The 12,469-nt window shown below is 52.3% G+C and overlaps 1 protein-coding gene across 1 annotated transcript in view; it reads left to right on the forward strand.

The window, feature by feature from the left end:
- The first annotated feature begins 11,340 nt into the window (after positions 1 to 11,340).
- CRHR1 (corticotropin releasing hormone receptor 1) overlaps positions 11,341 to 12,469 on the forward strand; it is a 52,370-nt gene continuing 51,241 nt past the window's right edge. The window contains exon 1 of the mRNA XM_061140775.1: positions 11,341 to 11,373. Within this exon, the coding sequence (XP_060996758.1) occupies positions 11,341 to 11,373 (33 nt within the window). The remainder of the gene's footprint in view (positions 11,374 to 12,469) is intronic.

Raw genomic sequence — 12,469 nt, forward strand, 5'->3', positions numbered from 1 at the left:
CCTACACCGCTACCCCGACTCCACCACCATCCCGACCCCACGGAGCTCAGCCACCCTGGGAACAGAGGGGCCAGTGGCTCATCTACCCCCCAGAACGCCCCCCTTCCCAAGGCCCTGGGCCTTGTGGGAAATTAGAACCGGGGGCTGGACAGCCTGGGAAAGAGGACACTTTCATTGACCAGATGAGCCACATGCTGGCCTGAGATAGACTTGGAGTTTCTAAGCACAGAGTCCTCCGGTGTCATCTGGACCCGTCTCCTATATTCCTGCATCCCAGCACAGGTGCAGGACATAGAAAAGGAGACAAGAAAGGTGACCTGGCAGGAGAAGGGACCTGGCCACTGGCTTATTCATTTGACAAATACCTATTGAGTCCTTGCTGTGTTCTCGGCTCAGGGCTAGGAGCACCGGAGCGGACTTGTGAACAGGCATAGAACTGAGGGTGGAGCAGGGAGAGTAGACTGTGGACAGGGATGTTTTGAGTGGCCAGAGGAAGCCCAAAGAGCTAGCCTAGGGTACTGGTGAGGGGTTCCTGGAGCTAATGAGGTTTAAAGTAAAATTTCCAAAGAGTCCAGGTGAGGAGCTGAAGTGTGATGGTTGGTATGGGGAGTGCCGTGTCTGAGGTTTGGTGGGGTATCCTCAGTCCTGTGTCTCAGCCTCAACTTTGCACCATTGGGAACTTTGTTATTTCACTTGCCTCCAATGGAATAGAACTCAGTGGGGCTGACTCACAATAAACAAACCTCCCAGAGACTGAGTCATACATCAAAATGCCAATTTGTTTTTCTGTAAGGGAAGTATATTTGGCAAACTAAGCCTCACTGGCATCCTGCTTTAGGACCAGAGACTCAGAGTCTGAGTCTTGGTGCCACATCATACCAACTAAGGAACTTGGGCAGACCTTTAATCCTCTATGAGTATTGGTTTCCTCATCTAAAAACAGGAATAGTTATGGCTACTTAGAGTTGTGGTGAGGATTAAGTGAGCTATTGCATGTCAAAGTGCCTCATTTCTGTTTTTGCTGTTCAGTCACTAAGTCATGTCCAACTCTTTGTGACCCCATGGACTGCAACACACCAGGCTTCCCTGCCCTTTGCCATCTCCCAGAGTTTGCTCAAGCTCATGTCCATTGAGTCAGTGATGCCATCCAACCATTTAATTTCTCTGTAAGAATATCTATACATGGGTTAATGCTTCTTTTTATCTATCTTATTTATTTATTTATTTGGGGGCTTAGTTGGGCACACAGGATCTTCATTACATCTTGCGGACTCTTTCGCTGTGGTGTGCAGGCTTCAGGAGTTGCTGCACATGGGCTTACCTGTCCCTTGGCATGAGTGATCTTAGTTCCCAGACCAGGAATCAAACCCATGTCCCATGCATTGCAAGGCAGATTCTTAACCATCATTCCACCACGGAAGTCCCAAATTAGTGTTTTCTTACATTTGTATTTATCTTTTAATAGATGGTAAACGCACATGGTACAAAAGTCCAAAGGTACCAAAGAATTTTAAATTAACAATAAGTCTTCTTCTTTCTCCCCACCTTTGCCTCAGTTCTCACCTACTCAGTTCCCCTCCTAGGAAGCAAAATAAAAATTATCATGAATTAAGATTTTTTTAAGTCATTAAAAAAAAATCATGACTTTTTAAAAGTCTCTTTTTAAAAAAGATTTTGTTATAACAGCAACTTGTGGATTTAAAAATAATCCAGAGAGAACACAAGGAAATACAAAGAATACTTTTCTTTTCTCCCAAGCTGCCCAAGCTTGAGTGGCTTGGGCAGCTTGGGAGTAAAATGAGTCTTCTGCATTGGCAGGCAGATTCTTTACCACTGTGCCACCTGGGAAGCCTGTGTTTCTTTAAAGGATAACAATTACTGCTGGTTCCCAAAGCACCTTTCAAGGAATGTTTTCTTCAGAGAGGTTACAAATGAGAATGTGCAGGATTAATCAGGGAGTGGGCAGAGGTGGTGGGAAGTTCCCAGGGGACATTTCTATCCACTTAGGGCCGTGGAATGAATTGCCTTCCTCCACTCCAGGGAGATTTATCATCCAACCACCCACCCACCCACCCATCCAGCCAGCCAGCCAACCCTTACCGGCTGGGCCCTCTCTTAAGTGCTGTGGGGAATACAAGGATGAGTGAGTGAAGCATACTCTCCTCTCTCGCATCATCTACCAGTGGGACAAAAGGCACAGGTCCATGGATTTATGCAAGTCTAAAAGGGACAGGAGAGGTCTCCTATCATACCACCTACCCGCTACCACTACCCTTTCACAGACAAGGAAACTAAGATCCAGAGAGGAAATGTGACTTGCCCCAAATCACACAGCAAGGGAATGGCTGGTCCAGGGCTAGGAGGCAAGTCTGGGGACACAACCCTAAGATAAGATGGCAACTGATGGAGGAGAGAAGTGGGCCTGGAGTGCTGTGGCCACCAAGAGGAGAATCCAGCCATCCTAGAGAGGGCCAGAGCACTCCAGGAAGCCGGCAGAGAGAGCTTGAGTAAAAGTGCCAAGGTAGGGAGCCTGGCAGTGTCCAGGATTCATTCTGGCTTCCTCCAGATGTTTACCAGGGAGAATCCAGAGCCAGGTGGGGAGGTAGGTTGAGCTGGAGTTTCCTGTCCAGCCAGACGGGCTTATCTTTGGGAATCCAGCAGCCACGGGCCCAGACACCCAGGGCACTCCTGGAGTTGTGCCATGCACAGCTGTCTTCCTCAGCACAGCTGGAGAAGGATGGGCCAAGCCTGGCCTTGTGGCTCTTTGTCCTGGACCCCTCCTCCTCCTGCCCTCCCCTGACCCGTAACATCCTTCCATTGAGGTTTGGGGAGACCCACCCCCCCAGGTCTGCTCCTGACACCTCCACCAACCACACCTCTAATCAGATGCCTCCCACTGGGGTCTCTGCTCCTTTGTTTTGGGTTGTCTCACATCCCTTCACTCTTTGCCCTCTCCTCGGTCCAGTCAGGCGCCCTGGGGAGGCCTCGCCACCCCTCCAGGTCACTAGGGTTACATGCAGAAAAAGGCACATTGTGCAATCACGTTTGCAAAGTCAGCTTCTGAGCAGCCTGCATCGATCAAGGTCTTAGCCGGGAAATGAATGGCCCACCCGAATCTGGTTAAGTGAGAAGGATTATTAAAGGAACTGTTTACAAAAATTTGCAGAGTGGGGGAGCCATAGGATTTCTTGTTGTTAACCGTGGGCAGAGGTTACCAGAACCCTGAAGGAAAGTCATGGAGAGAGGCTGCTAGGAGAGCCAACACAGACCCTTAGTCAAGGGACATACCCAGCCCATAGCTTCCCCACAGGGAGAAAGCTGTTGGGCTAAATATCCCAACTCACCCCCCTCCTTTCCTTTGATCTTCAGCCGGGCCTTCCTATTGGCCAAATCCAACGGGAAGTGGGAGGGTGAGGAAGCCCATTGGTGCAGTTCACACTAGTCAGCCCTGGACTGCTCTGCAGGCCGGGAAAAGTGTGGGGTGGGTGTGGAGGAGCAAATGGGAGATCCCTTGTGCAGCCACCATGGCCTCATTCATCTCTGACCTTCCTTCATGTCCTCCCGAGTCCTCCCAGGCTCTGTTCCCTATGACAGGATCTCCTACCTGTCTCACAGGTAATTTCTCTTTCTTCCCTCCTCTGCTTCATGACTCAGGAGCCCTCTGTTCTCCTTTCCCGTATGGCCTGATGATGATGATTGTTGTTGTTGTTATTGTTATTTAGTTGCTAAGTCATGTCCAGCTCTAAGCAACCCCACGGACTATAGCCCACCTGTCTCCTCTGTCCATGGGATTTCCCAGGCAAGAATACTGGAGTGGGTTGCCATCTCCTTCTCCAGATCTTCCCCACCCAGGGATCAAACCCACATCTCCTGCATTGCAGATGGATTCTTTACCACTGAGCTACCAGGGAAGCAGCATGCTGGTGGGATCCAATAATTCCAGCCTTTATCACCCCTCCCCCTGACCACATCAGGATAGAACAGTCTGGCGAGTCTCAGGCCAGTCCTCTCACGCAGTAGGGGCTCAGGAAGGAGCAAGCGTGAGGCCTTCTTCTGGAATGAGCTGCTGCCGTGTGTCCGGTGGGCTGTGCCCTGGTCAGCACTTCTCCGGCTCAGGCATGCCTGGAGGTGCTGGCTCGCATCCAGCTGAGCCACTGGGGCTTGGCCAGATGGCAGCCGGCAAGCTGAGGCTGGCTCAGAGCCACAGGCCTGGCTTTGGAAATCCAGCAATGCGTGGCCCACGGAAGCTGCATGCCCACGAGCACCTTGGGGAATGGATGGTACAGCCCTGCCCCTATCTGGGCTGTGGCTCACTAAACCTAGGCTTCAGGTTCCCCCCCGCCACCCCCGCCCCCGTATCTTGCAGGGGCTGTGGGGCATCAATACAGAGCCGAGGAGGCCAAGAGGCAGGATACCGGGCTCAGTCCAGCCCTGTCCTAACATAGCTCGTCTTAGAAAAATTGCTTCCTCTTCTGGGTGGAATCCTTTCCCCAAAACGAAATCCTTTCCCCAATATAAAACTGGTTCAAGCAAAAGTGAAGTCTCAGATCCCCCCATCCAGTCTCCTTATCACCAGCTTCTCCCCCAACCCCATTTCAAGCATCAGTCCTTGGGGCAACTTTCTAGAATCTTGGGAGTTGCACAGAAAATGGTTTGGAAACTCTGGCCCATACAGTCCCTCAGAGGTTGCAGGCAGCTCTCACATACTATGAATACAGAAAAATAGACAAAATTGTTACCATATCCTGCCATGTGCCCATCACGCAGATTCAACAATGAACAACTCATGGCCAGTCTGGTTTCATTACTATCCTCATCCATTTCCTCCTTTCCCATAGTACTTCAAAGCAAATCCCAGACATCAGGTCATTTCCCCTATAAATATTTCAGTTTGTATCTCTAAAAGATTAGGATTCATTTTAAGTATATAACCACAGTGCCATTATCACACTTTAAAATATCTCATCATAATTCATATTTCCAATTGTTTTTTTATAGGGTGTTTGTTCAGTTTGTTAGAATCACGGTCCACATGAGGTCCACATATTGCAGTTGATTGATAAGTCATTTTGTCTTATTCTGTGAATTTCAAGTGGCCAGTGAAGGTCAGGGTGGCCAGATTTTATGTGCTTCTCTGAGGACAGTGAAGGTATTCCCAGGAACCCTGAGGGAGAATCTCTTCTGACCTGAACCTCTAAGGGAAAAAGCCAGACTGAGGCTCAGTTCTGTGGCTTCCCACCAAGAAGCTGTAACTGTCTGTTTGTGAGAGGAGGGGGAATGGTGAGGTCAAACTCCAGAAGAGCGGGTGCCTCACCGGTGATGAGAAGGATCCAGAAGAGGATGGATGCTACAGAGTCCCTGGAGGCAGGAGCCTGGGGTCTAATCCACTGGTAAAATTGACCATTAACTGAAAACATTTCCTTTGGTATCTGCTGGAACACAGGACTTTGCTGGAGGCTGAGATGGGTGAGATGAATGGGGAAGCTGTCTGCCTCCAGGAGCTCAGAGCTCTTCAGCGGACAGGTGGGCACGTTGTATATTTAACCTCTAGACTTCAATTAGTGATCTGTAAAATGGAAATAATACCACCTTACTTATTAGACCAGCAGGTTTCTATGAGAACTCTCCTAGGTATAAATGGGATTTTATGAACAGGAAAAAAGGGACAAACTATACCTAACCCTCACCCCTAACACCTAACCCTAACCCTAACCCTGACCCTAACCCCTAATTAGGGGAGGTGGAGGAGAAGGAGGGCTGGCTGCCAACCTGGTGGAGGGATGAGGAATATTCACAAAGACCCCAGAGTCCTCAAATCCTGGGTTTACTAATTACCAGCCAGGTGGCCTTGAGCAGGATGTCTCCACCATTGGCTTCACCCCAGTGCCTTCCTTGGGGCCTCAGTGTTTTGGAAATGATGGACTTCAGGAAGTGTAGAGTGGGAAACTCTTGCCCTCCAGTGATTTTCAGACAGAGTCAAATGTCTGGATTTGGAGGGTAGCCCCGTGGAAAGCCTTGTTTCTGCTGTCCATGGTACCAAACTCTTGTCTAGGCTTCACTGCCTCAATTTTAGGACTATGGGTGTGTTAAATGAGGCATTTCTATGCTGTGGACACTGTCTTGAACTTTGTAGGATGTTTAGTGGCATATCTGGCCTCTACCCACCAAATGTCAGCAAGTCTTCCAGTTGTGACCACCAGAAATGCCTCTAGACTTTGTTAAATGTCCTCTGGGAGGCAGGAGCCCTCCGAGCTGAGAACCACTGGTCTAGGCCAGAGGGATGCTATTCTTCTGTAAAGATATGCCAGTATGTGCCTTTCCTTTTGACTCTGCACTTCTGACTGGCACCTCTGATCTGTATCCACTTCCAGAATGTTCCCAGGGTGTCAACCCTTCTTACTTCAGTGCACCTTAAAAAAAAACCTCTGTTAAAAATAAACAACTTCAATGGCCCCCTTGGCCACACTTAATACATGCAAAAATATGGTAATTGTGTCCACGGTCAGCACATTTGCCCTTGATTGATACAAACTCAGTGTCAGGAGGAGGAGTAGGCAGGTCACCTGAGGAGCCTCTGTGACCCAGCGCCCCACCTGGCAGACAGTGTCTGTGTCACTGTTAAGCTCTGTCATGTAGCTTGCCTCTGTTTTTCCATCCACTTGGAAAAGAAAAAGGGAAAGACTGGTCTTAGAGCATTGTTTTCCTGGAGCCAGGGCCTCCTCTAGGTGATATCACAGCTCCCCGAAGGTCTAGGCTCAAGTCAACCCCTCCGTGGAGTGGAAGCTGGGGACACAGGATGGAATCCTGTCATGTGACCTTGGGCAAGCTATCAACCTCTGAGCTCAGATAAGGATTAAATGAGAAAGTGTTTTTAAAAGAGCTACATGGCACAAACTGTCCCACAAATCTTCATTAGTATTGTTATTATCTGTTGTTCTAAACCAGAGAATGAATAATTTCACCCAGTCATTGCACCCCCATCCCTTGAGTGCTGGCAGGCTACATGGAATTCAGCATCTGCCTCTCCGTTTTCAGACCCCAACACAATATCACTTACATGATAGACCTTCCCCGCTGGCCCTGAGCAGAATTCATATTTCTCCCTCTATGCCCATGATTCCTGGTCTATTATTGACCTAAATTCACTAGGTTTTAATTATTCATCAAAGCAGCTTGTCTCCCATTCCAGTCTGAACATCTTAAGGGCTATGGCCCTGTTATATTCATCTTTATTAGCTTTGGCATCTAATGGCAACTGGCATATAGTTGCTGCTCATTAAATGTTTGTTGAATGAATGCACAGATGAATTGAGTAATTAACACCATGTCCCCTGATGTTCATGTAATTTTATAAGCTGCTCCCTCCATGAGGCCACATTCCTGACCTCATAGTTCAGAAGCATTCTAGCGCTATCCAAGCATGATCTGCCTGCAAACTATTTGTTGCCAGTCGTGACAAGGTGGATGTAGAAATTGGGAGTAAGTGTGTAAAAAATTTTAAGCAACTTGATAGAGTAGTTTTATGTCTATTGGATCTAATAATTTTTAAAATTGGGCTTTTCCTTTGTATTTATTTTTTTTTCTTATTTTTGTAAGTCATGAGATCAGAAATTATAATAGATTACAGTTACTAAGTTCTTACTATGTTCTGAATATTAGGTTTGTATGTCTTTCTCATTGCTTCCTTTTTCGAATAATCCAATTCCTACTATATTTTACAATCGTATAATTCTGCAACAGGTTAGAAATTTAAAAATCAAGAACTGGCTTTTCATCACAAGTGTTCTGAGACATACAGCTCCAGACCATGGACCTCACTGGTTAAGCCAACGGCAGAGGAGGGCTTGCTCAGTCCCCTCTCACTGGGTCCCACCCATCACTACCTATTTTCATATCTGTCTCTCCTACTGTTTGGAAGGACATGGCATTGTCTTTTATTCCTGTTTGGATTCCTCATATTTCTCTTTTCTTCCAAAACTGGCTGGTTCAATGGATGAAAGCTGACTCTGGTCTGGGCTCGGACAGGGAGAGGGCAAGGGAGGGGTCCAAAGAGAGTTTGGGGAAGGTCTGGCTGGGAAGATGCTAGAATGGAGCAGAAGGCAGCCCTAAGGAGGATTGGAAAGGCTGCCAAGGAGACCACCCTGAGCCATTAGGCTGACTGGCTGAAGCGGCTGGGGTTGAGGGGAAGGGCAGAAAAGGCCCTTGAAAGTGGGAGGAGGCAATTTCAGGACAAATGAAAAGGGATATAGAATCCTTTTACAGAAGGAGTATTAAACCTCAGGCTGTCATAATCCCCCCGAGGTGGTCAAAACTATAAATAAGTAGGTCATGGAGAGATTCAGAAGGCCCCCTCTTTCCACTCAGGGGTGGAGTCAGTGTGGAGGTTAAGTCAGTGAAATCAACACAATCAACTGGAGGAGAAGGGGCAGGGGGATGAAACGTGCCATCTGTAGTTTCCCCTTTAGAGAGAGAAGGTCTGAACCCCAAGCCAAAAAAGGCCGGAAGAGCAAGACTTGATTACAGCCTGATCGATGGCATTAGCATATTTAAAGATCATGTCAAGGAGAGGACAGAAGGGGCTCGGAAAGGCAAAATGGTGTTTATTAAGCACAGAGAAACAGAATCTGGAAATCTGGAGCTGTCTGGTCCTTGGAGAGTCAGCTCCAAGGTCAGGCAAGGCTGGGGAGCAAGGGCTCTGCAGGGCTGGGCAAACCTCCCTTAGGACCTGCCAGCTTCCTCTCCTCTGATTCCACAGTCCATCGCTGCTGTGACCTTCTCATCAAGAATTCAACTTTCCACAAAGAACTGCCTGGGGGAGGGACCTCGCTGCCCGTGCATTTGAGCATCTGGTCCACTTGATGATGATGATCATGGTAGTGGTGACCGTGGTGATGACAGCTAACCTTCACTAAGCCAGGCATTATTCCTAGCCATTTACAAATATCAACTTGTTTAAACCACCATTTAACCTATGAGGTAGGTATTCTTAGCTCCATTATAGAGATGAGATATTTGAGGCAGTATTAGATAAGTTTCCAGGTTCATGCTTGTAAGCAGAAGAGCCAAGACTCATACTCAGGCTGACTCCAGAATCTAGTGTGTGCATGCGTGCTAAGTCACTTTGGTCTTATCCCACTCTTTTCGACCCTATGGACTGTAGCCCACCAGGCTCCTCTGTCCTTGGGATTCTCCAGGCAAGATACTGGACTACCTTGCATTTCATTTTTGTTGAAAACAATAAATTGGCAACGTAGTTGGCGCATGCATCTCTTTGGGACTGGTTGGGTTGAGCCTGTGTCAAGCTCAGCACGACCAGCTCCAGTGGCTCAGATGGAAAAGGATCTGCCTGCCAGTGCAGGAGACCCTGGTTCAGTCCTTGGGTCAGGAAGATCCCCTGGAGAAGGAAATGGCAACACACTCGAGTATTCTTGCCTGGAGAATTCCATGGACAGAGGAGCCTGGTGGGCTACAGTCCATGGGGTCACAGAGAGTCAGACACAATTGAACGACTAAGCACACACACAACCAGCTAGGGGTTTTCGAGACTCGGGACCACGTGCCTCATTTAGAAAGTGCCACCCAGTGTAGCTAAGCCAGTGTGACCAGTTGGTTTCCTGGGCACTGCCCCTCCCCACTTCAGAGCCCCAAACCTATCAGGTCCCAGCCCTGGGGACACTTTGAGCTGGAAATCAGGAGGCTAAGAACTAGGCTTACCAGCTATGTGAGTATGGACAGGCCACCACCCGTCTATGCGCCTCAGCTTCTTCACAAGGCATCTTACAATAACTCTCTGTCTAAATGAAGAAGCAGTTGGACCCATGAATGTGCTGAGAAGTGGGTGGAAGGAAGGAGGCGGGTGGGCGCGGCAGTGCACAGAATCTCCAGGGAGGTTAGATTCTGAGTTGGGTTACAAAGTCAGCTGACCACCATTCTGGGAGTGTGGTCCACCCTGGGTGCTCAAGCTTTCTGGTGAGGGGTTGCTCCTGGCGCTGCAGGAGGAGGATCTGCGGGGTAGTTACATTTTTTTACCCGCCTTTCGGCTCTGGTGGAAGGAAGGAAGACATCGAAGTCAAAAATCTGTCCATCTGGAAGAGCTGGAGGGGAAAGTCTTAAGGGGCTGGAGAAGTCGGGAGCTGCTTCCCAATGCTGCCGGCGGGATGGGGAGCCACGGAGCCAAGCTGGATGGAGGCCAGGAGGTCTGGCTGACCCTACCCTGAGCGCTCGGCCGAGAGGGGGCGCTGTGGCCTCCTCTTCGCCCAGTTCGTTGGGTTCCCAGCCGCGATCCCCTTCTGCAGCGCAAGGCGCGCTCGCCTTTCCCACTCCTGGGCTGTCAGAGGGCGGCTAGTCCTGCCCGGCACCGCCATCTCGCCTGCTCTTGGTGTTCCTAGGTTCAGCTCCTTGCCGGGACCAAACTGGGCAGGCGCTTAGTTAGTAGAATGAATTTACGAACGAATGAATGAATGAAAGAGAAGGGTTCCTCCCTCAGAGCTGTCACACCTCAGCGCGCTCCTGGCGTGGAAGTGCCAAAGGCGCGGGGGTCTGGCCCTCGCCCCGCTGAGGTGGGAGCGGCGGGGACTTTCTCCCCGCCCCGCGGCAGGGAGAGAACTGCCCGAACGCAGCGCCCAGCTTCACCCGGCTTCCGCGGCGGCACTGCTAAGTCCGGGCTGCCCTATTCCCCAGCCTCCAATAGCTCCTCTCTTATAGATTCACCTGAGCCCCCCAGGACCCCCTCAGACTCCCCTGGACTCCTCGGGCCCCAACCTGAAATCCGGCGGGAGGAGGGAGGCTGCCTCCTCTCCCACCCACCCCCCACCCCCCGCCGCCACCTCCCCAGCTTCTCCCCGGGCTGCGGCGGCCGCCAGCGCTGCCAGTGCGCCCCGCCGATTGCCGCAAACCCGGCTCGAGGAAAGGGGGTCAGCGCCGCTAGGGCGCGGGGAGCCGCCCCCGGAACGGGCCGGGGCCGAGGAGGCGGGGCGGGGGAGGGAGCGGAGGGGAAGGGAGAGGAAAGGAGGGGAGGGGACGCCTAGGCGAGGGGGCGGGGAGTCGCGGCGAGTATCGGCGCGGACAGAGGGGGAGACGGCGGGGGCTAGGCGGGCTCCCGGCGGGCGAGAGGCGACCGCGGGCCGGGCTGAGTCAGGAAGCGGCGGTTGGACTTGCCCGGGAAGGGGAGAGCGAGAGCCCGCCGGGCCGGGCTGTGGAGCCGGGGAGCGCGGAGCCGGGCACCTCCGCCACCGGCGGCGACACAGAAGCCCGGCGCCCACCCCGCGCAGCCCGAGCCCGCCCCCGCCGGGATGTCCCGGGGACCCAGGCATCCAGCACGGTGACCGAGTGAGCCCGAGGATGGGACGGCGCCCGCAGCTCCGGCTTGTCAAGGTAAGAGTGAGCCAGTCAGCCCTCGAGCACCGGGGCCCCCCAGCTCCGGGCGCTCAGGGCTGGCTCCGTGGGTGTGATGCGGTGGGGGGATTGGGTGTCACTGAGCAGAACTGTGTCCAGGTCCGGGGGCGGCCGGGGTTTAAGGGTCAGGCCAACTCCCTCTTCCTGGACCTCTGGAGCCGGCGTTGCGCGGTAGGGGGAGAACTCGGGGGGCGGGGGGAGAAATCATTGTGGCGAAGCTGCGGGGATGTTGGCTGGTCTTGAGGGGTGGGGATGGGGGGTCCGCCCACCCGGGCAACCAGCTCTACGAGGGGAATCGCTCTAGGCTTTGGGAACCGACTCAGGGTTCCTCCTCCCATCCGTCCCGTGTAGACCGGGGTCCCGGGACAGGAAGCTCGAGAGGGGGCGGAGGGTTTCGCATCTGCCCCAGCGCGCCCCCGCCCTGTTCCTGGGAGCTCCTCCCTGCCCCTGAAAGTCCGGGGAGATAAATGTCCCCAGCGCCTGCAAGCCCTGGGTCAATATCGCAATCTCCGGAGAGCCGACCGAGCATCCGGCGGTAGTTACCGTTCCGCCGCCGCTGCCGGCCCACCCGCGGGAGCGCAGCGCTCGCTCTGCGGTCCTTTGCACTCGCGGGTCCCCGTGCCTGCTCGCTCCTGTCCTGGCTCTGGCGACGCAATTCCTGCTCCCGGAGTTTAGGAAAGTCGCCAGATCTCACGTCCAGACAGATCTCACGTCTGTCCGCTGAAGTTCGGGGGGTGACGAGGGCTCCCCTTGGGCCCCAGAGAAGGTCTGGGGGGTCGACACCCCGGCCCGCAGCTAGTGACAGCCGCCACTTGCAGGTGTTGGGCGATTCCCAAAGCGGTTCGCCTTGCGGGGTGTAGGCGCGCAGGCAGCCGCCGGAGAGAGGGGTGGGTGGGCCTCGGCGCCGCCGCCGCCGAGGAGCGGTGCGAGGCTCTCGCCTGAGGATCCCGACTCCGCAGAGTCAGAGTGAACAGCCTGAGCACAGACAGCGGCTTGACAGGATTCAGCTCATTTAAAAAGCGATTACACTCAAAAGAATGGATTTGGGGGAGGGGTGTGGGTTGACTGATTTTCA

The sequence above is a fragment of the Dama dama genome, chromosome 5 (genome assembly GCF_033118175.1).
Source record: "Dama dama isolate Ldn47 chromosome 5, ASM3311817v1, whole genome shotgun sequence".
Classification (NCBI taxonomy): Eukaryota; Metazoa; Chordata; class Mammalia; order Artiodactyla; family Cervidae; genus Dama; species Dama dama.